General features: G+C 36.1%; 2 protein-coding genes across 6 annotated transcripts; one reads left to right on the forward strand and one right to left on the reverse strand.

Moving 5' to 3' along the window:
• The first annotated feature begins 3,649 nt into the window (after positions 1–3,649).
• LOC114278264 (squamosa promoter-binding-like protein 7) lies at positions 3,650–13,588 on the forward strand. Of its 4 annotated transcripts, none has more exons than XR_014334961.1 (10): positions 3,650–4,465; positions 5,684–5,856; positions 6,133–6,359; positions 6,463–6,537; positions 6,644–6,751; positions 7,116–7,233; positions 7,803–7,938; positions 10,583–10,742; positions 11,750–12,104; positions 12,805–13,588. XR_014334961.1 is itself a non-coding variant. In XM_028220283.2 (10 exons), exons 1-10 carry the CDS (start codon positions 3,951–3,953, stop codon positions 13,102–13,104), a joined length of 2,394 nt encoding a protein of 797 aa, XP_028076084.2. In that variant the 5' UTR covers positions 3,650–3,950; the 3' UTR covers positions 13,105–13,588. The 4 variants fall into 4 exon arrangements, 2 of the variants coding, with proteins under 2 accessions (XP_028076084.2, XP_028076085.2); XR_014334960.1 differs by having other exon boundaries at positions 12,811–13,588; XM_028220283.2 differs by having other exon boundaries at positions 11,523–12,104.
• Positions 13,589–16,811: 3,223 nt separating this feature from the next.
• Positions 16,812–19,827, reverse strand: LOC114278265 (histidine-containing phosphotransfer protein 1). Of its 2 annotated transcripts, XM_028220288.2 has the most exons (6): positions 19,442–19,827; positions 19,169–19,299; positions 18,606–18,674; positions 17,917–17,988; positions 17,673–17,745; positions 16,812–17,016 (listed from the first exon to the last, which is right to left on the reverse strand). In XM_028220288.2, exons 1-6 carry the CDS (start codon positions 19,499–19,501, stop codon positions 16,966–16,968), a joined length of 456 nt encoding a protein of 151 aa, XP_028076089.2. In that variant the 5' UTR covers positions 19,502–19,827; the 3' UTR covers positions 16,812–16,965. The 2 variants fall into 2 exon arrangements, with proteins under 2 accessions (XP_028076089.2, XP_028076088.2); XM_028220287.2 differs by lacking the exon at positions 19,442–19,827 and having other exon boundaries at positions 19,169–19,422.
• Positions 19,828–23,940: the final 4,113 nt, after the last annotated feature.

Consider the following 23,940-nt stretch of genomic DNA (forward strand, 5'->3'; position numbering starts at 1 on the left):
CTAGGCACGAGAGACTTGTGGGAGAAGACGGGGCTCGAATCGGGTTCCCGGTTTGGGAGTTAGAGTCGGATTTCACTTTAGGCAAACAACTTCCTTAAGAAACTTGAATTGGAGGAGTTAACGCCCCAAAATCACCAAACGACGTCGGTTTAGCACGAAACTTGGCACACACGACCGCCTAGGCACGAGAGACTTGTGGGAGAAGACGGGGCTCGAATCGGGTTCCCGGTTTGGGAGTTAGAGTCGGATTTCACTTTAGGCAAACTACTTCCTTAAGAAACTTGAATTCGAGGCGTTAACGCCCCAAAATCACCAAACGGCGTCGGTTTAGCACGAAACTTGGCACACACGACCGCCTAGGCACGAGAGACTTGTGGGAGAAGACGGGGCTCGAATCGGGTTCCCGGTTTGGGAGTTAGAGTCGGATTTCACTTTAGGCAAACAACTTCCTTAAGAAACTTGAATTTGAGGAGTTAACGCCCCAAAATCACCAAACGGCGTCGGTTTAGCACGAAACTTGGCACACACGACCGCCTAGGCACGAGAGACTTGTGGGAGAAGACGGGGCTCGAATCGGGTTCCCGGTTTGGGAGTTAGAGTCGGATTTCACTTTAGGCAAACTACTTCTTTAAGAAACTTGAATTCGAGGCGTTAACGCCCCAAAATCACCAAACGGCGTCGGTTTAGCACGAAACTTGGCACACACGACCGCCTAGGCACGAGAGACTTGTGGGAGAAGACGGGGCTCGAATCGGGTTCCCGGTTTGGGAGTTAGAGTCGGATTTCACTTTAGGCAAACAACTTCCTTAAGAAACTTGAATTTGAGGAGTTAACGCCCCAAAATCACCAAACGGCGTCGGTTTAGCACGAAACTTGGCATACACGACCGCCTAGGCACGAGAGACTTGTGGGAGAAGACGGGGCTCGAATCGGGTTCCCGGTTTGGGAGTTAGAGTCGGATTTCACTTTAGGCAAACAACTTCCTTAAGAAACTTGAATTCGAGGCGTTAACGCCCCAAAATCACCAAACGGCGTCGGTTTAGCACGAAACTTGGCACACACGTCCGCCTAAGCACGAGAGACTTGTGGGAGAAGACGGGGCTCGAATCGGGTTCCCGGTTTTGGAGTTAGAGCCGGATTTCGGTCCAGTCAAAATTATTTACTAAACTATCTTTCTAATTATATAGTAGTCAATTTTTTTTATATTTTTCTATAATTAAAATATTAACACATTATATGGTTTTTAATTATTTTTATCTTGTTTTTTTCAGATATTTCCTGAGTAGTAGTTGGCTTTTTCTGGAATGCGGGCGTATCAAGATTATGACTAATTTTTGTTTTTGTAACCCACGAACGAATGAAGACGAAAACTTTTGATTTTGATTTTGATTTTGATTTATGTTATTTAAATTTGGGAGCAACATTATGTATGTATTATGCGACGTTATGTAGTGGCATAATTTTTATTGTTCTGAATTTTTATTTATGTATTGCTATGAATTGAACAATATTATTAATTTTCATTATTTGTCAATTTTAGTTTATGTACGTATTTATATTATTCTGTAATTTTTCAATTTTTTATACTTATTTTTTTATCTAATACAGGTTATTTTAATTTTTTTAATAATTTATCGGCAGGGTTTTTTTTTTTTTTTTTTATTTTTTGAGACGGGAGAAGAACCCGTCGCAAAAACCATTAATAGGCTTTTGCGACGGTACCAACACAGTCGCAAAAGATGGCTTATTGAATGTACAGGACACCTTTAGCGACGGTAAACCGTGCCGTCGCCAATACTTATAGATGCCAGAGCCTTTAACGACGGTAATGTTCCCGTCTCAAAAACTCACTTTTAGCGACGGAAATTACGTGCCGTCGCGAAAAGTGATTTTCCCACCATTATTTGCGACGGGAAAAATGCCGTCGCAAAAAACTTGGCTTACCGTCGCAGAAACTAATGGCGACTGTACTTACCGTCGCGAAAGGTCTTTTGCAACCCCGTCTGTCGCGACCCCCCCTTACCGTCGCAAAAAGCCACATGACCGTCGCAAAAGACATTAGCGACGACTTTCGGGGCATTTGCGACGGCCGTGTACCGTCGCAAAAAACAAATTTTTTTGTAGTGAATTATCCTCATTATTAGGGGGTGGAATATAATGAAATGGTCCACATACTCTGTTTGGATAGTGTGATTTGGTAAAAAATAATTAAAATAAAAATTATGTTAAGTTTGTAAATTATGTGAGAAAAGGTTAGAAATAAATTTTAGTTGAGAGGGTTATACAATCCAATCTATAATTAATGGGGTAAAATGTAATTTGTCCATAAATTGGAAAGTTTCTATTTGCATATCAACATTCCTTCATCACACACCATTGCTTAATTTATACTATACTAGAGGCAATTTTGATTATTTTTAATTTTTTCCTGATAAAGCCCTAAATCCTCACAATATCATCATCCTCTACATTCTTTCATTAACTTTAATCCTAAAGCCATTACTTACTATCACCATATTTACCGTTAGTGTTGCATTCTCTAATCTCCTCTCTATCACCATTTTACAACCCTTTTCCAAACTCCTTCCCTCATTGTATCCCAACATCGACTATCTTCCTAACTTTGTCGCTTTATTATCCCTAACTCCATTCCATTTTCTATTGCCCCTTCAAACCCTAACCCCATATATTACCCCCACCATTGTGACATAGCCACTTTGGACCACTACCCCAATCCTCTTGCTGCTGCAATACTATTCAGCCTTCTTTCATTACTAAGATATTTCACCCAATCTTTTCCCATTTAGATCAAGGATTCACAAAACGAAAAAAAAAAAATGAAAAAATTAAAGAAAAAAAAGGAGAAGAATGACGAGGAGGGAAATAGTAGTGATTGGGATAACCATGGTTTTAGGATTTGTAGTCATAAATGATGGTGATTGTGTATTCAAAAACAAAATCATAAATAAAAATAATTTAAAAACTTATGGGTATTTGAGGTTGTTTGGAGTGTCCTAAATAAGTGTATTTTTTGTTTTTTTAGACTAAAAAATTGAGAAAGAAAATATAGATGTTTGGGTTAACTTTTTGACTTTTTATGAAAAAAATGTGTAATAAAAAATTGTAAAAATTAGTTTGTAGGAGAAAATTAAGATTGGGAGATGTGCAGCCGTAATTGTTGACTTTTGTTGAATAGTGTTAATTTTTTAACTTTTTGACTTTTCTTGGACATGCCAAACTTGGCTTTGGTCTCGTTTGGAGATTTAAGTTTTTAGTCAAAAAAATTAAAAAATCACTGCAACTTTTTATATTATTCTTTCTATTTATATATGTATATATATTTTATAAAAAAGTTAAAAACTAAGGCACTATTTAGTACTCTTACAAAAATATATTTTTTTATTTTTTTTAAGTCACATAATCTCTCTATTTTTTACATATCTTTGTGTAAAAAACTAAAAAATATACTTTAAATTATTCCAAATACCTTTTAACTAAAATAATCAATTGATAAACAAAACGGAGGTCCCAATCCAACAATAAAATTTAAAAAATATTATAAATTTCAAATAATTTATTAAATTTTTTATCAGATCTCTACAAAAAAAATTTAATAAATTATTTAATATTCCTGACCTAACTAATAAAATTTTGCTTCAATTCCACTTCTTTCCCTTCACTCCCTAACCTAACTAATAAAATTTTGCTTCAATTCCACGTCTTTCCCTTCACTCTCACGTTTATCATATTTTTTCATTTAATAGTCAAACAGAGCACCCAAACCAATCTTACGATTCCGTGTCACCACCTACTGCTACCTTACCTCACCTGCTGTCTTTTTACTGGCGGTGGTCCTCCCTCCGCCTCCCTTTCCTTCTCTCTCTCTCTCTCTCTCTCTCTCGCTCTCCAACCACCGCTTCAACCACTCTCAGCCCCTAGGGTTTTCATCAATGGATACTCTTTCTCTTCCATCACCACCACCACCACCACAACCTAGCGTCTCGGACATGGAAAACCTTTTCTCTAACCCTCCACTCAACGACGATCCCTCGTCTTCTTCCCTATGGGACTGGTCCGACTTCCTCGATTTCAACCTCGAAGACCAATTGAACATTTCTTTCGACTCCTCCGAAAACACTCCGGTACTACCTCCTCCTGATTCCGATTCTGTTGACCGGATTCGAAAGCGGGATCCCAGGCTGATTTGCTCCAATTTTTTGGCGAGGATTCCTTGCGCCTGCCCGGAGCTCGACGAGAAGGAGGAGGAGGAGGAGGGCGTCCCGGTCAAGAAGAGGCCGAGGGCGGCGGCGGGGGCGGCGGCGAGGTGTCAGGTTCCGGGGTGCGAGGCGGATATCAGTGAGCTTAAAGGGTATCATCGGAGACACCGTGTTTGTCTTCGATGTGCGAATGCTAGTACTGTTGTTCTTGATGGGCTGAGTAAGAGATATTGTCAACAGTGTGGAAAGTAAGCTTCAATTTTTCATGTCTGTCATTTTTGGGATATAAAATTGAATTTGTACAACTTTTTAAATAAAATTGAATTTGTACAACTTTGTAAATGAAATTAGATAATACTAGATTTATAGCTGTTAATGGTTACTACGTCAAATTCACATGTAGACTAGGTATACATATATTTTTGATAATTCGGTAAGTTTGCATATCTCGACTAATCCAGGTCGTGAAGTTAACGGTCGGGAAAATCTCCAATGCCCCTTAGAGTGACTCGATCTTGAGACCTTGGATCTTATACCGCTTAGCCAAACATGTAGACTAGTATATTTTTTCATCCATTTGTAGTTGCGTACATCGACATATGTTAATATGGATCAGGTTGCGATGGATTTCTCTGAAATGGTAATTCAATGGTCTAGGTTTTAAGTTGAAACAAAACTATGTCAAAGTAAGATGCTTGGTTTGAAAAAATAATACATGGTGTTTTAAAGTCATTTTACTTCAATTTGTAACTCGAGTAGTTGGATTATGCATTTTGCTTTTATATATTTTGCTGATATGTCTTGCAGTAGTAAAAAAACACAAGAAGATTGTTGTTCGAAAACTATTGTAGAGGATCCTTATCAGTTATCCCTTCATATGCGTCTACATGGAAATAATCTATGGAATTCAATTATAACAGGCATGACACTCTTGTGACATGGTGATGATTATAATTTGTGAATCAGCCTTACATTGCCTGTAAAATTTTACTTTTCCATTATTTGGTGGAATGAAAATACAGTGGAAATGTTATGTGGGGTGATTCTTAAAGGGCAATAAGAGCGCATAGCTTGATTAAACCCAAAACACACACATAAACCTCTTGAAGTGGCTCTTATCTAACGTTGTATTGCACTGGGTGTTTTGTTTATTCATTTATTGTGCTCTTGGAACCTTAGAAATTCAATGAATCAGCAACCCCAATTTGCCTGTTGGTGCCTGTTGTCAATGCATTATTTTGGGATTTCCATTGATACACTTTATAAACATTTGCACTCGGGTCACAAACCTGTAGAGATTGAAGCACATAGAAAAATGGAGAATTTTTTTTTGCTGCTTTGATTAAGTTATGTTCGGAGTTGTGATGAGTTGGCAATGCATTTATTTTAGCGGTGAATGTATCATTCATGTCAATTAGTTATTTGTTTTTATGCAAGTTTTTGCTGGTTTGGTAATTTGTTGGCAGGTTTCACATCTTATCAGATTTTGATGAAGGTAAACGTAGTTGTCGGAGGAAATTAGAGCGTCACAATAATAGGCGTCGAAGAAAACCCAGCGAGTCCAAAGTTGCAGTTGAAAAGGATCCTCAAGAGCTTGTTTTAGCTGACGATGTAGCTCGTGATGATGAAAATGAAAAAGGTATTGCCAAAATTATTTGATACTTCAATTCTGATTTCACTTAACGAAGCCCCCTCACTTAGATATGTGGAACTGTTGAAGAGGATGTCATATTATTAGCTTTGCTTAAGTAACAATTCTGTACGAGTACCTTCAATACATTGTATGACTGGTATTGGATCAATTATTGGAACAATTTGCCATTCATGATAATTTAGATTCACCTTGTTATCCCCATTGAAATTCGCTTCCGTATACAATGAGATGTTGAACTAAATGAGTTTCTATGTGGCACAGATAGTACGTGCTTGAGCAGCCAATTAACAGAAAGGGAACCATTATTGGAGTCTGAAGAAGGACAAATTTCTACACTCTGCTCAAATCCTAGTTCCCAAAATATTCAGAGTGATAGTGTTGCATCTTTTGTGGTGTCTCGTGAGCCCCAAATCGATGGAGAAAAAGATGAGTCCAAACATGCTCATTCTTCATTCTATTGTGACAATAAGAGTGCTTACTCTTCACTGGTATGTCTGTGATGGATTCTTTGTCTGTGAGTTCACCTCTATTTCCATGTTTCTATGAGAAAATTACTTAAAATTAATGTTAATTGATTTTTCCCCCCTGTAGTGTCCCACTGGTCGGATCTCTTTCAAGCTTTATGATTGGAATCCTGCAGAGTTCCCCAGACGACTTCGGCACCAAGTATTTACAGGACTATTATTACAGTTTAGTATTTGAAGGAGAATAAACTTTTACTTCCAGGAGGGATACTGGGAGTTGATTAACGGGAGTTTAAATTTTTTTACAGATATTTCAATGGTTGTCCAGCATGCCCGTTGAGTTGGAGGGTTATATCCGTCCTGGTTGTACAATCTTGACTGCGTTCATTGCAATGCCAAATTCTATGTGGTTTAAGGTAATGTCTATTTTAATGCCCTGTAAGTTATTCTTACTTACATATATAAAGAGGCTGTAAGCTTATTCTCAGTGGCATTTGTTGACTAGCATAATTTGAAACTGCGCTTTGTAGACATTCGGTGAATGCCTAGTTGATGCATAAATTATAATTTTGTGTTCGAATTTGTGCCCATAATATTGCTTGGGTAGGCCTTCTTTGATTACGTTTGGACGTGACAGGGAAGCCAGAAGGTCCAGGGACATAGCCAACCGTATTTGCTTGTAGTATTTAGCATTATTATGGTTTTTAACCTGTGGTTTCTGAGTATGTTTCTTAGCAGGGTTTTCATGATTTAACTTCATTACTACATTCTGTTGAGCAGTTACTCCAAGAACCTGTTGTATATATACATGACTTTGTCGCTGCACCTGGAAAGATGTTATCTGGAAGAGGCACTTTCCTTGTTTATCTAGACAATGTAATTTTTCGTGTTATGAAAGGTAGGTTGATACCTGAATGTTTGACTCCATATGTATCACCATGTTGTTGCAAGTCTTGAAATATTGTTTGGCTTTTCTTGTCTTTCTGAACATGAGCTTCTCCTTGTTTATATTGTGTTATCTTTTGATATGTTGTACACTTTCCACTTGCGCCGACAACTTTTGGCTACTAAGGGTCCATTTGGTAATATTTTTGTTTTAATGAAGAAGAATTGAGGAGAAAAAGAAAGGGAGATCAACCAACCAATTGATTTAGACCAACATATTAGTTGGTTTTGTTGGATGATTTGAGAATATCTAATATATGTTGTTGAAAGAGTAATTTTTACTCGCTGCATGCTCCTCTTCTAATTTGAAGCACAAACTGGGAGGAATATTCTTGGATCAAAATAATCTGATGGAAAGTCAACTTTTTCTTGCAGACTAGATGCTCTTCCTCAGTTGTTGACATGTTGACAATAACTTTTTGTTCTTAGTTGTGGAATTTGCGTATTTTACTAGAAATGTTCTTGCATTATCGGAGCTTGTTCAAACTTTCTAACATGTACTTAGCATTCTAATGGATACAGATGGAACTTCTGTGATACAAATCAAGGCGGAGGAGCAGGCCCCAAAACTTCACTATGTTCATCCAACATGTTTTGAGGCTGGGAAGCCTATGGAGTTTGTGGCTTGTGGTAGTAATCTACTTCAACCCAAATTTCGGTATGTTAGTGTTGTGTTAATTAAATCCTTTTACTGAATATGACCTTCCGTATAGGTTGCATATATTACTGAATTTATTTTAATGTTCTTAATAATAAATCTTTCTCAACTACTATATAGCTATAAATAATGATTAATTTATGCTCTTTTAGTTTCAATTATCATTTTCCTTAGTTCTGTCAAATAAATATAGTTCAGTGCATAGTGATGTCAATAATTGCACCCCCCCCCCCCCCCCCCCTCAAAAAAAAAAAAAAGAGCCGGACAAAATAAATAAATGAACAATGAAAAGAATGTGGCATGCGGCCATGAGTTTAAGCTAGTTTATTTGATAAATAATTTATTTTATAAACGGATTTCATTTTTTAACAAGAAAGGAGTACAACTACAAACTGTAACCCAGGGCACCTAGAAACCCTTGAGAACACCAACTTAATATATTAGGAAGCTCTAAATACAAAACTTCTTCAACCTACAAAGAAGTGGAACTAAAAGAAAGGAGGAAATGGGCTGCTTTAGGAGATCTAAAATAAAATACATTTTTGAGATCCTTCTTTTTCTACTTTCTGTATGGACCAAATTAGTAAAGAAATTTCCTGAATCTTTGTTGTTCACAATCTTCTTGAAGTGACGTCAAACATTTTAAAAATGGTGGACATAGAGAAGTGAAATTGCACCAGTTAAATACATAGTTCTAGATGGGATCATATCCGTTACAGTAGGGGAGCCTACAGTCGTTGTACATTGGTATTGATGAGGCATGGACTAGAAAATGTGTAATTTTTTGTTGTTGTTGTAGAGCATGATATAGAAAGACCCGACTGCAGGAAATTTCATTGGAGGAAAATGATCCAAAGTTGAAGTATATCAAATAGCTACAAAAGCAGAAAAGAGGGCACCTGGTATTGAACCCAAATTGATGGAATATGAACTTTCTTGAGTGGAGTTGAGTCTTCTTAAGGTTGTGTTTAGTCATGTTTTATCAGATTATGTGGTGGATGTCTATGAACACCATGTTAATATATTGAGTGCAGAGGTTGACGAAAATGAGGGTGTTGATATGGGCAAATGGCTGGACAATGAAGAATAAGACATAGCTACGCCTAAGGTGGCAGAGTAGCACTGTCTGATATCCGGATCGGGGAAACCTGAAGATGTAGTTTATCTTTTGCAGCTGACCAATAATTTTGGAACTGAGGTTTGTACAAATGTTGACAGTGGCGTAGCCAGGAATTTCCTTTAGCGGGGTCATTTATCGAAGCATCATCAATGTCATATATATGTGTGTGTGTGTATATCCTACAGACTTCCAGTTCAAAATACAATGGACAAACACAAATTTATCATATGTAGTTCATAGATGGAATTCAAAATCATCAATATAGTTGACTAGTAAAATTAGAATTTGATGCAAGAGAGGTTAACAAAATGCTTGTTCAAAATCATCAGGAAGCCCCAAAATCTCAAAACTTAATAAGCCCCAAAAAAACCCTAGGCATAGTTGCTATATAATCCCAAATATTGACAAACCCATCAAACACAATTGAATCACACAGGGAAAAAATAAAAATAAAAATAAAAAATAAAATAAAATAAGAGTGAAGGTTTTAGAGTAAAAGAAAGCCAACCTTGGTGCCACAATCAAAGACCAAAGGGCCTAAACTAGATCAAAAGTCTCGGCAATCACAACTACCGCAGTGAATGAACGAAGACCCGAACAAGTGAACAAGTTTCTGCAACTGGAATGGAACATTGGAGAGAAAAAGAATGAAGGAAGAAGCAACATGAGAGTAAGAGACAACCAAAGCAATAGTCGAGGGAGAGAACCAAAAGTCGATGTCCAGTCTCCACGAGGAATAAACAAACGTTTGGTTTGTTTCTAGAAGCCTAAATTTCTGAATAAAGTTTGATTTTGTTTTTACCTACTGGGGTCAATTTGTAAAAGTTTAAAAATTAATTTATTTTATTTAGGCCCACTAGGTTCAATTTGTAAATACTCATAATTTTTTACATATACTTATCAAAAATTTGAAGTTCAGTGGTGTCAATTGACACCACTGTTCAATGCATAGCTCCACCCCTACATATTGAAGTTGCTACCAGGACAAGGTAAGGCTAGAAAATGTGTGAGTAGAGGCTAACATGGTACCTTTGGCAAAAATTTCTAGTGGCAGATGGAATATATAACTAATTGACTGATTCAATCAACCAGTTACTCGTGATGAGTCCTGAATCGAATTGTCTTGCATCTTTATTGTTAAATAAATAGGAGAGTGTGGCTCTTTGAGAATAATAATAGGGTAACATTAGAAAAGCGCAGTTTGTACTTTAAGGGGATTGAAGATATATGGCACAGATTATTGAATTTGTCTGTTGTTTTTTTAACTTCACTTTGCTGTAACTATTCTAGGTTCTCCAATGCCTTTCTTTTTAATTTTCTTTCTTGAGTACTTTGAAGTTTTGCATTCAGGCTATCTTATGCATACATTCTTTTTGGTTCATTCAGGCTATCTTATGCATATATTGTCATTCTTCCGACTGATAGTTGCATGTCTTTACTAGAATGTCATTTTGCGTTCAGATTATGCTGTGTATATTTTTCTTGGACCATTCGATGTATCTCTTTACTGGATCTTGATGACAGGTTTCTTGTATCTTTTGCTGGGAAGTACCTGGCATATGATTATTCTGTTCCACCTTCGTATGATGACTCTCAAGGGGTCACTGCTAATTTTAATCATCAGTTATTGAAGATATGTATCCGTCATACTGAACCGGATCTTTTTGGCCCTGCATTTATTGAGGTATTATTTTTTACGACTTCTTGTTTTCGTTATATTTTCTTTTATTTTTTCTTCCTTTTCTCATCTAAAATTAAATATATCATAATCCATACAAGATGCTTCCAGAATGGGTACATTTTATCTTGCCTCTTATTTAGTTTTAGTGTGTTAATGAACATTGTCAAGATTTTGATTTGTTTGACTTTACTTGCACTGGATTACTGCCCACCTATCTATCTGACACTTGCAACCAATTGTCAGACAAATCAACTTATATCTATGTTCATTCCGAGTGTTCATAGATATGTCTGTTCTCTTGGGCATGCTTGTGTTGAAAGAAACTGTGTGGATTCTATCTGCTATGTGTTTCTAAGAAATGATATGATGGCACTAAGTTTGTTTGTACTTTTTGTGATGATATTCTATATTTATATTCTGATGTATAACTTAGTTTTTCTGTCTAGTACTAAAGTTGTTTAGCCACTTACTATTGGTCATATCTGTTCATGTTTCCAATATACTGGTTAAGTCTGTTTGGCATCTGGATTTGCAGTTAAATTTGTTTGACTGTTTGTTTCATATTCGGTCACTGTTGATAAACAAGATTTACTTGTGGGATCTCAAGATTTTTAGACTAGATGTAGACAAGGGAATCAGTAATTCATATGCACTATCATCATTCACGTTCATCCCAACCCAAACTGAAGTGTTGGTTATGATTACATTTCGTTGCATGGAAAAAATTGTCATCAACTTTCAACTCTGAAATTCTCTGTTTTTCCTCTAAAATTTCTTTTGTAGGTTGAGAATGAGTCTGGCTTATCCAACTTCATTCCCATTTTAATTGGGAATAAAGAAATTTGTTCTGAAATGAAGATTATGGAGCAGAGATTTGAAGCATCTCTCTCTCTCTCTTTGAAAGAATCAAAGTTCATGGCTGCTAGTTCTGTGCATGATTCATGTGAAGTTTCTATTCTGAGACAAACAGCATTTTCTCAATTTATTTTGGATACTGCTTGGTTACTCAGGAATCCTGCACTGGAAGATATGAAGTACAGATTGTCTTCGTCTCAGATAGGAAGCTTCAATCGTTTATTGACCTTTCTAATACAGAATAAGTCCATCAGCATATTGGAGAGAGTTCTACATTATATGGAGACTATGATGGATGATAAGAAGTTACACTGTATGACTAATGGCATTGCTGATGCTGAAATGAAATTACTTCAGAGTAATGTTGATCATGCTAGAGGAATCGTTTCTGCGAGACTTCAGGAAAATGTGGATTCAGTACGGCATTCTAGAAATCTTGTTCCAAAAGGGAATTGCTTATATCAAAGTTCGCAAATTGACATGCGCTCTGTTGTTTCATTTATTGATCAGGTGAGAACATCAATTGTTGTGTGGGTGGATCCTTATTTGACTTAGAGTCTGTTGTTTATAACATTTGCTTAAAACCGATATTTTCTCTTCATGTATGTGCATATTTGTTTATCTGCTGCATGTGTAATTATTATATGCACCATACAATTAGGGTTTTTCTTGTCACGGTGAAAGTTTGAATATAAGAGGCTTCATAATCATATCATATATCCATGTAAAGTGTTAATGGCAGTTCATGTATATATCACTCTTGTTAATGTCGGACCATTGCTTAATTTTATTTATGTTTTTGGTGTGGGTTCTAACTAAGGTTGGGGATTTAAGATGCATTGGGCTTGAATGTCCAGTTTGTTTTTCTTTCAGCGTGTGCATTGAAAAACATAACCAAGGAAATTTCTGATTGTTACTTATATTTATTAAATTTCATTTGAACTTGAACTAGTATCTGCCTCTCATTTAGTGTATTGCCTTGGCCAAACCCAACCCCCCCCCCCCCCCCGCGCGGAAAAAAAAAAAGGAAAAGGGGAAGGTTGTGTTTCAATGACTTGTTTAGATTGCCAAAAAAGAAAAGAAAAGAAGACTTGTTTGAGTATTATTTTCAAACTCATTTATGTGGTTTTGCTTTTAATTTGTGAATAGAGACATTTTATATAATCATCTATTATTTTTGTCTTCTGTTAAACAACGCTGCCTTTTGAAGTTGCAGAATATGGAGGTGACAGAGAAAGGCAGTTTGGATGCTGTAGAGGGTTCAAATTCTCTAGACCACGGTGGTACTGTTCCACTCTTGAATAGAGACGTTGAAATGAGCATGAAGGAAAGGCCCAGGAAGTCCTGCAGTCTTCTATTTAGTAGCAGAATTTTGACCTCTCGGCCTCTTATCTTTGTGATCGTTGCTGCTGCTGTTTGTTGTGGTATATGTGTGGTCCTCCTCCACCCACAAAAGGTTGGCAAAATTGCAACAACTATCCGCAGGTGTCTGTTTGTCAACACTGCCTAGTTGTTAACAAAATTTATGATCCAAAAAGGGCTTATTTTCTTCATATGTACATGGGCACCATTGAGTATACACAATGTTAGTCGGTGAATCTCTGCCACATGAATATGTTTATTAAGCTTTTGATCTTCCCAACTGAATGCTGGTTGTCATTGCCACACTGGTCGAAGTTTTGCGTTGTTTTTTGCTTTCTCAAATGTGACAAGACTTTGACACTTGTGTTACTGCTGAGTCACCGACCATAAAGGGATGGTCCCTCTATCTAATGAGATGAAAAGTTGGAGGCGGCATGTCTTCCACCCCATGTAAGTTGTATGTTTACTTTTTTCTTCCTTTTTTTCTTATTCTTTATCTTTCCGGTGTAACTTGTGATTCCAACATTCTTGTAGCATTCCCTTTAATAATTACTGTCTCATCTATTTCCTGTGTACATGAAGTTTAATTAAGCTTTTAAATAAAAAAAACTAGAGCTGTGTTTTAATCACAACAGCACTTGTATGTTCACTGTTAATACCTTATGGTCCGTAGCAGACGAGATGACCTGAACTTTCAGGTGGCTCCATATCAACAGAATCAGGACACTGTTTGACATGGGTGTGAGCCGTTTTTGCATTTGCTTCGCATGGTTAGCACAGGATGATTGAGACATTCTAGTTCGACTCCTCTTTGTTGTCCAGTCTTGATTGATACACGTTTTTGGCAGGTATTAGGAGTTTATTCTAAGTCCAATAATGTGGAACCTTGAGAGGTTACATTAGGTTCTCTTAATGTTTTAATTCACATAATACTAGTCTTTTTTTTTTATCAGAATTTTGTTAGTCATAGATGGAAAAATGATTTTTCTATTTCACACTAAAATGTATATTTTACCTTTTATCTTCGTGTTTTCGTATCATTTGAATTAGTTTTGATCCCTTAACCTTACTAAAAGGAAGGTTAGTGTAACTATGATAAAATTCCGATACTTTTGTTTTTTGTCCAATATTTTTTTTTCCCTTTCCTCGTATCAATTCTTACTCAAATTCTTAATTCAAATAGAACCTTAAGATTTCATAATTCATAGCCTTATTGTGTTCTAAAAAATGTTGTGTCATCAAATCTCGTGGGGATGTTGATATCTTATTGGAATGTGATTCTATTCTAAGTTGCTTAAAGCGGCGTATCCTATTATTCCCTCTTATTGCTTTTAGATCTATATTGTGCTATTGTTAGGCAGTGATTTGAACGACTTTTTTAGTAGGCCTAATGGGCATCGTGAATATTTTTTGAAGTTATTGGCAATAATTTTCAACCAATTCTAGATGGTTAATGGTCCCAAAAGGGCAAGAAGCATTTTCTTTTCTATAGTGATTTTAGGTCATGTTTGATTCATAATATTAATAGTGAGGTATTAATAATCCTATCAAATTAATGTAGTATTAACTATCCCACCCCTACCCCATTACTAATAATCCTACAAATTTGTTGGATTAATTATCCATTGGATTAATAGTCCTAAACCAAAATGTCAAAACAAACATAGGATGATTGGGTCCACGGATTAATAATCCTAATCCCATGCTTTAATCATTCCAATCAAACATGCCCTAAGGTCATCAAAAAGTTAGGTTGGTTTGCTCCCAAGTTTTCAATAACAATTAGGATAAATTTCACTTTATCCCCATATGATTTGATCTATGTACAGATAATCTTCTTTTCATTTGAAAATAATTACATAATTCGTAATAGTTTGTAGATTAAAATGCACACTAACTTCTGTTAACATAATTTGTGAATTTACCTTCATACTCTCTTCCTCTTTCTTTTCTTCTTCTCTCGTTCATCCTCCCATGGCTGCACCCCCTGGCAACATACACACACCCCACCATCACCACACAGCTCCCCACCTCCACCCCCAGCAATCACCACTGCAGCCTTCTCATCCTTCATTGCTGACCCTATCCCAACGATCACCACTTCGCACAGAGGTGGTTTAGTTCACTCTGAGTTTTTATTTTATTTTATTTTATAGCATCTTAATTTTTTTCTTTCTTTTGAGGATTCACAGGAGTAACCAAAAAAAGAAGATTTTAAAAAAATAAAATAAAATATGAACTGAATTTGTTTTGTTTGGTAATTCAATTGTGTTAATGAATTAAAATTTGGTGCTCAATTGGAATCTGTTAATTGGTCTTCTTGGGTTTTGAATTCTTGACAGTGCTCATTAGTTGTTTAAAAGTTTTGTTTTGATTGTGTGTACTAGTTTCGCTTTACTTACGTCCGAGGCATGGTGGTGGGTATTGGTGAGTCCAAGTATGCCCATAGTCTATTCATTGTGTTGATGTGTCCAAGTTTACTCGTAGTCATGTGCATAGAGATGTAGCCATGAAAGGTTGTACCGGTCACAGGAAGATATTGGCGGGCCTCTCTCGATTTTGTGCCCAGCTGGTACAGTGGGGTGGAATTAAGGAATAGAAAGAAAAAATAGTAGAGGGAGGAGGAAGAAGAATGGCATGTTTTTATAAATTTAACAATGTGCAAGGGGTATTTTGGTCTTGAAAATAGCTTTCTCTCTTCATAGGTTGGAGTTTCTATTTGCACATACCATTTCCCCTCTTCCCACACACTTAATGATATTTGTTTTATTATACTTTTGTCCTAAAATAAAATTACCAAAATATCCCTTTCTTGTTCAACCAAAACCCTAACCCTAATCACTCCCTCCGTCGCCTCCCCCACCCCCTCTGTTGCTTCTCCCACCAGCCTACCTCTTCTCGAATCGAAGCCCCTCCCCACCCCCATCGCTCATAGCTCACACTCTCCAGTCCCTCTTTTCTCCCATCGCTCGTCGTCCACTTTTTGCTCTCTTCGAACCAAAAACATTGATTCAGAAGTACAGTGTCGAACCAATGTGTTTTGTTCGGATGTTGATGGTCAAGTCGATGTGTGATTTTCGACCCTAATTTAACGAACGGTGGGTGTGTCGCGATGGTGGGTCGCCGTTGCGATGGTGGTAGTAGCAGGGACGAGGGGTGGTCAGCAGAGGGGTTGGATGGGTGTGTGGGCCGCGATGGTGGGTGGAGGGATGACTGGAAGCGGTGACTGCGGCCATGGTGTCACTGATGGTGGCTGGTTTAGGGTTAGGGTTTGGAGAATGAAAAAAGTAAGGGAAGGTGGGCGGATTGAGTGTGTTGAAAAGTTGTGTGTATGGTTTAGATATGGGGGTATAATTGGAATAATAGTGTGTAATGAGTAAAATTTTTATTTTTATTTTTATTTTTATTTTTGAACTAAGAAGGATGTGTATGGAGAGGAAGTGGTGTGTGCAAGTAGAAGCTCCCTTCATAGGCGTGTGAACTTCACAGTCAACTTTGGATGAAAAAGTGGATGGTGCACTTTGGTCTACAAATCATATGAGGATTATGTGGTTATTTCTAATGATGTGTTTGGTTGGGGGATTTAAGGAGAGATTTGGAAAGGAAAATGGAAAAGGTTGGTGAAATGTGAATAAAACATACTTATATTTCACCTAATTTCACACACCTTTTCCTCTTCCCTTTCCAAATCCCTCCCTAAATTCCCTAATGAAACATAGAATAAATGATAATAGTTTATCTGCACATGGGTCAAACCATAAGAGGTAAAGTGAAGTTCGCCCAAAGAATCAAAATCACATTTTTTTTTTATATTTTTTTTTTTTACAATTCGGAGAATTAAGGAAAAACTGCATATGGTAGTAGTAAAACTCGAATTTAGGAATCAGTAGTTTATAGAGTCTTTACATTAAGTGGAAGTCAACATAAACTCACAAGAAAAGCTTCATGGCAACAATCTCCTTACTCACTTTGCATGTATGTAAATTGCCCTAATTAACCTTGAGACCACTCATTCCATCAGAGGAATTGACCCTCCGGTAGCCAAAATTACTTGCTCCAGCTACAAATAGAAAAAAGGGAAACTTTTAATTTTGAAAATTTAATAACAAATGTTGAAAAGAATACAGGACAATCTAGTACACGAGACTTATGCTACTGTAGGATTTGAAAATGGTCAAATATATGTAACCTTAACTAAGAAAAATTATTACGTTAGGTAAGTTTGGGACACAAGACTTGATTTGATTTTGTTTGGTACAAAAATCAATTATCAATATTTCAGAATAATTTCAATATTACTACAATAAAACTGTTGTAACATTCAAATTTATAAAACTCTTAACCAATAAGAAATGAAGATAAAAATGAAAAATAATAATAACATACAATGCTTTCTTAGATTCATTTGTGAAACAAATAAGAAGTGAAACTATATTCTTGTTCTAGTTAATGTTTTGTCGAGTTTGTTAGAAGAAGAATGGAAAAAATTTCAATAGGCTATATATATAATTTTAGAGGGAAAAAATAAAATAAATTTTTTTTTTTAAAATCTTAGGATAAAAAGTAAATATTTAAAAGTTGAGGGGTATGTGCATCTCCTGGTTACATAGTGGCTTCGCCACTGATCTTAACCCCACACGCGAAGAGGTTGTTTCAGTAAATGTAGAAGAGACAGTTCCAAAACATGTTTCAAGACAAAGGCTTTAATGTACTTACCCTGAATAAAGTTTCAAGCTTGTTTTTCACAAGCAAATACTCTTGTTTCACATGTTGTAGACATCTCCAACACCTAGTAAAAAAATTGAAAGTTTCCAAGCCTTAGTTCCTTTTTAAGTACTTCTCTAATTCCAATTTGTTAAATTGATTTAAACATGATAAATTTTGAAAAACAAGAACCCAAACAAAATCTTCAATATCGAGTTGAGTAAAAGAAAAAGAGAAGAATGATAACAATACTTACGCTTCGATGTTTTGTTCCTCACAAAAATTGCGAAAGGAAATGCAGGCATTTTTTACCCTCTGTGCACCTATGCTGTTGCACAAATCATATTATTCTCGTAAGAAAACATAATGAAGTAAAAGAACATCAACAAAACACAAATCTTTTTCCTCATTTTTTCACTGCAGTGCTGCTTAATGCAGCTTATTAGGGTTGGTTGTGTTTTTTTCAAAGAATTTTTTTTGGGTGCTCTGAGTGTTTTAGAAAGTTAACGTCACTATTAACAATGTTAGAGAATTTAGCAAGAGAAATGACATACAAACTGTACAAATTTTTTATACGAAATGATTCATTTCTAATCAAAACAGCTATCATTATCTTCAGAGTTATTATGCTAGGAACCCAAATAAATTACCAAATTTTTTTACCTGTCCCAAGAGATTTAGTAAAAAATTTAATAATTTATTTGGAGTCCATAGTATTTTCCTTATCCTCATAAATTGAAAACTGCCATTGATACAACATTCCAGAGGTATATTCTGTACAAACTATTTGCTTTAAAATTTTTTTTTTCTTTTAATAATGTTAGAGAAGAATGATATGTTTTGAGCTTATCTAAACAAATTGCAAATGCCTAAAAGAAGTTCTTGATTGAACTCATGTACTCAATAGTGTTGTGTGTATATGTATGTATGTATGTATGTATGTACCTGGAACTGCTGCCCTTGAACTGGTGAACATGGGTATCAACCTTTTTGAAGTCTACACACTTCTGTTCTCTGTGCAAAATAGGTAGAGAGAGGGTAATCCCAAGAACTTTGGAACAAGTCTTAGAGGAGAGAGGAGCGATATTTTGTGTAACGGATATAACATGGTGTATCCGACTCTCTCACAAAGAGATGGAATCCATGTTCGTTGATATATTTAAAGAGCATAGATCATCTGTCTCATATCCATCATATATTATCATGTTATCGAAATCACTGACTAAAATAGTATAAAACAGACAATGATGTAGAGAAAAGTATGAGACAGATAATGATATAAGGAGTCATGTAGAGACATTTTTATGTGACAATTTAAAACTTTTGAATTTTAAATTTTCATAATGTGTTGCAACATCATGTATTGAAATGAAGATTTTCATTTCAATGTCGTAAAGGAGAGGATCATAATCGGTGATTCTCAGGTCCCATTTCTTTGTGAGTCAGGTGTACCACTTTGATATACTTGTTGCACAAAACTTTAGAGGGGGGGTGTTTAGGGTCCTCACAGAGCTCTGGTGAGATCATTGAGAAACCTTTCAGAATCTTCAAAGAAGAGAGAGACAACTTCAACCACAAAATCAGGGTTACTCTCATCTTGCAGTTGTTGGAGCTGTGTGAACTGACTATCCAGGAACCCCTTCAAAAAACAGAACAAAAACAAAAACAACAACAAAAAGCAAAAAACCAAACATGAAACAAAAACAACCCAAAACAACAAAAACAAAACAAAACCCATATGCTATATATTCATTGATTTGCATGCTCTCTTTTTTCATTACCTCACCAAACAATGATGCTGTGTACTCAACAAACTGTCTCTGCAACTCACCCACCTCCATGCTTTGCTCTCTCTTTCTCTCTCTCTCTCTCTCTTGTGGAGTAATTGCACAGAATCAAAGGGTTACATATCAGTGATTGGAAGGGGATTGGGTGAATTTTAATGTGGAGAGTGAGAATAATAAAAGTCCAAAATTTTGCTGGCTTTTGGGTATTGTGTTTCACAAAAGTGAAAAGTGGAGTCTTTACTGTTACCCTTTTTAATGGTTTTATTATTTTTATTTATTTATTTATTTTCCTTCTCTGGATTTGTGCTATGTTTTGTCACAAAATCATAGCCTCCCTATGCCCATTCGCACTTTCACTTGAATCACTTTTGAGTCTAAATGGCAAGATACAAAAGGATATTTTGTGCGACTAATAAGGAGAATGAGTGATGGCACTAATTAGTGCTATTGTTAATGATGTGGTAGTGGGTTTCAGTATAAATGATTTGATATTTTGGTTTTAGTATTGTATTTTTTTTCTTTTTTTATTGAGTGGCATGTCCTTAGTGGTCTTTTTAGAGTTCCAAAATTAGTAGTCTCTATCATTATTGGACTAATAATTATTCAATAGTTTTGAAGTGTTATGTAATATTGTTTAAATGATATTCTAAGTTAATTATATAGTGAAACATTTTTAGGTGATATATGCGGACTTTACATTTGTTTGATAATTAGAAGGTAAAGCATGATTTTATCTCGTGTGTTGTAATTTTTTATTAGCTAAAAATATTTCTGTAAATAGTATTATATGGTTACTTCGAGAATATATAATAATTTGTACAAAAATATACTAATGTAGTGTATTGGATTCTCTCGTAGAGAAATGAGACTCGTAGATATGCCACACATAAATGATTCACTCTGAATCATTTATGAGAACTTCCTAAAAATGCTAGAATTCCAAACGGGTATATGTTGTATGTTGTGTAACGGGTACACGAGCCTAGTGTATTGAACCTCCTCATAGAGACATGAGATAGAACCCCCCCCCCAAAAAAAAAAAAAGGAAAAAGACAAAACACAAGAAAAAAAAAGGTGAATTAATACTGTTTTAGAGCTCTTCTTTTAGATTTTTAAAACATTTTTCTATATTTTTATGAGAGAGCTCAATAGACCATGATAGTGTATCATTTATATATTAAACATTTTAATCCTAAATTATTTAATCCCTCCATTTCAATGCATTTTCAGCCTCTATTTCAATGCATTTTTAGCTATAGAATCATATGATACTTTTGAGAGACAAGATTTCTTGCTTGAAAATATGTTAAGACAATGAACAAAGAAATTTGGAGACAAAAGATTATGTATTTAAAAAAGAAAGAAGTTATTTGATGATTTTAAGACATTGTAGATTAATGTGGAGCAATTGTCCAACAACCTTCAATAATTTTCTCCCAAAAGAACCCCCTGGTTCACCTTTCCACATCTCTCTCTCCACCAAATATATTTTTTTTTTCTCTCCCAAAATATTTTTTATTTTTTATTTTTTTGGGTAAGTAGTCCCAAAATAATTTATTCTACAAGCCCCTGGTTTACCTTCTACATCTTTTTCTCTCTTCACCTACCATTTTTTTTTCTCTCTCTCTCCCAAATTATTTTATTCTACATTATCTTTTACATGGTGACGATTGATTTCTTATTCCTTGCCCCCAAAATACCTCAAAATTTTGGTTTTGATGGCTGAAATTCGACAAACTGTTGACTAACTTGACTTGGAGGTGACTTTCGGCTCATGATTGTATTTTTTTCCCCATGATTGTAGGGGAAATTGGGTTTTGTTTGGTTGCCTTAAGTTCATTCCCAAAAAAAATGTAAGGTGAGAGGGAGATTTGCGCCGGACAAGTATGGCCGAGCTATGGTAACGCGGGTTATAGCGGGTGGCCGAGTCACATCGTTTGCTCGGTTGGAGTGGCTCCACGGGCCGTCGCACCTGTCACGACTCAAACCCACTTCTATGGGTTTAGCACCATAATCGGCCAGTAATCCGTGATTACCAAAGGCCTACTTAATAGTAATAACAATAATACAGAGTACAGGGACTGACAGAAGCCAAAACAGTAATTAAAAGATATCCAATGAGCTGTGACAGTCTGTATGCAAAAAACTTTTCAAACATATACACATTCAAACCATAACAGTATGTACATACATCATATACAGGTATTCAATTAGGGACCAAATCCCTACCAAACAGTACAGCAATAGTCTATACAGTCTATACAAAACAGAAATAGAAAGGGAGAAATCTAAAACACCCCAAAAAGGCCTAGTTTGAAAGACTTGGAACCTCTCAGTGAGGCACGTTGGTTGGCTTGACAAAACAAGAGCTAATCCGACGCTCCTAACTTCGGTTCGGTGCCTGAACACCTACATATATATATAAACAGTAAGCTAAAGCCCAGTGAATAACATATGCGTAAAGATGTTAAGAATGAATGTCCTTTCAGTATTGAAAACAGTCATTTATCAGTATATCAGTCATTCAATTTGTGGCTCATAATTCATGCCATAACAGTCATTCAGAAACTATAATAGTCATATGTGGTACATCCAATAGCAAAACAGTACAGTAGGTCTTAACAGACCGAGCAGTCAATGATGGCCATCATATCAGTAAACAGTAGTGGTTCTAAACATGGGAACCGACAGAGATCTCTGTAACAGTAACAGTAACAGTTCAGTAACAATAAATTGCTATGGATGCCACAAATACAGTTCACAAATAGGACAAACATTCATTTAGTAAACAGTGTCATTTCATAAAGCAGCACAATCATTTGTTCAGAAAATAATCTCAATTGAACATATCTTTACAACGTTGTTACTCACAGAGCACTGGGCTATAAGCAGCTAGAGCGTCCTCGGATGCCAACCCTACAGTTACAGAATGAACACACACTAAGCTACACAGTTGGAAAAATAATAACTTAATCCCTAATTTGCCTCGATGTGGTTCTACATCAATATCCTCATTAAGATGTCTTAAACTAGGCCTAAGAATGCCTAGGATGGAATGAGGATGCAAAGATGCACTTTTAAACACTTTTCAAAATTTTTAGAAAACAGGGATCTCGTTCGAGCGTGGCTTTCTACGCTTGAGCGGACATGCAGACAAAGGAGCTCCACTCGAGCGTAACTTTCGTCGCTTGAGCAGACTGTAAGCTACAGTAAAAATACTGGATGCACAAAAATCACGCTCGACGGGCGCTCGATCCACGCTCGAGCGTGAGACACAAGTCCTCTCTCAAGCGGATTGTAAACACATGCAAAGTACTGGATAGATGCATTTCACGCTCGAGCGTCACTTTCTACGCTCGAGCGGACTACATGTATTCAGAGTTTACGCTCGAGCGTGGAGTTCCTCGTTCGACCGTGGGTCCAAAATCTAGAATTTCCAGATTTGAATCTCAAGCTCAAAACTCAACTTTAAAGCATCAAATTCGATCATCTTGGGCTAATTTTCTGAAAAACACTTGCAAACTCATAATATGACATGTTTCAAAGATCAATTTGAGAAATCAAAGCCCAAAGGTAGTTCAATTAAACACAATTTTCAAATAAACTTCAAGAACATGAAGAACAATGCAAATTCAACACATGCATGGGTTCCTTGAAACTCCAATGTTCTAAAACAAGATCAAATGCAAGATTTAACTTCAAAACATGGTGAGTTCATGGACTATAACAAAAATGTGGACATGCATGCAAGAATTTCTATGAAAACAACCTCAAACTTCATGATATGCACATGCATGCAAGAATTCCTACTCAATTCAACATATTAAGCCAATTCTTGGCTTTAAAACTCTAATCTTCCAAGAACCATGCAAGAACTAACTTGATTTCACAATTAAAAGGATGAAATCCTTACCTAGGTTCCTAAATTTCAAGTCTAGAGGCTCAATCATGCAATTAACCTTCAATATCTTCAAGTCTCTACGCTAAATGCCTAGATGAACTCAATTTCTCCTATCTCTCTCTCTCTAGTCGGTTGTGCTCAAGAAATGGGCTGATGAAATGATATAAAATCAAGTCTCAAAGTGTTGTAGAGATAGGCCACTAAGTGGCAAAAGGGTAAATAAGTCTAACTTATGTGATTTAACACTATTTAATCCAATTTAATCATACCAAATCACATTTCAATTAAATATACCATAAAATCACATAAATTCTAACTAGCACAAAACACTAGTCAATTTCAGATTCGGCCGCCGATAAGGCCTTCAATTTGCAATTTAAACATAATACATGAACATATAATTTAGCAATCAAACAGATAGACATGCATTTAAACTAACACACTCAATCAATTAGCTCAGAATTTCAATCAATCAGTCAGTTAACATGCTTAATCGTAGATTAGCACTAATCAGTGGTGAGGGTTGTCACAGCGCCGGGCCGAGCTAGATTAGTCGATCGGAGCATGGGGTCATGCGTGTTCCCGACCGAGC

This window comes from Camellia sinensis, chromosome 7 (genome assembly GCF_055761805.1).
Source record: "Camellia sinensis isolate YWXY chromosome 7, ASM5576180v1, whole genome shotgun sequence".
In the NCBI taxonomy this organism is placed as follows: domain Eukaryota; kingdom Viridiplantae; phylum Streptophyta; class Magnoliopsida; order Ericales; family Theaceae; genus Camellia; species Camellia sinensis.

Coding starts and splice junctions, on each gene's coding strand:
- LOC114278264 (XM_028220283.2), top strand. CDS start 3,951: ATGGATACTCTTTCTCTTCCATCACCACCACCACCACCACAACCTAGC. Junction 6,752..7,115: donor CAAATTCTATGTGGTTTAAG/GTAATGTCTATT, acceptor TCTGTTGAGCAG/TTACTCCAAGAACCTGTTGT. Junction 10,743..11,522: donor TTGGCCCTGCATTTATTGAG/GTATTATTTTTT, acceptor TTTCTTTTGTAG/GTTGAGAATGAGTCTGGCTT.
- LOC114278265 (XM_028220287.2), bottom strand. CDS start 19,398: ATGGGTTTTGTTTTGTTTTTGTTGTTTTGGGTTGTTTTTGTTTCATGT. Junction 17,746..17,916: donor GAGGAACAAAACATCGAAGC/GTAAGTATTGTT, acceptor TTTTTTTACTAG/GTGTTGGAGATGTCTACAAC. Junction 17,017..17,672: donor AGCTTGAAACTTTATTCAGG/GTAAGTACATTA, acceptor TTCTATTTGTAG/CTGGAGCAAGTAATTTTGGC.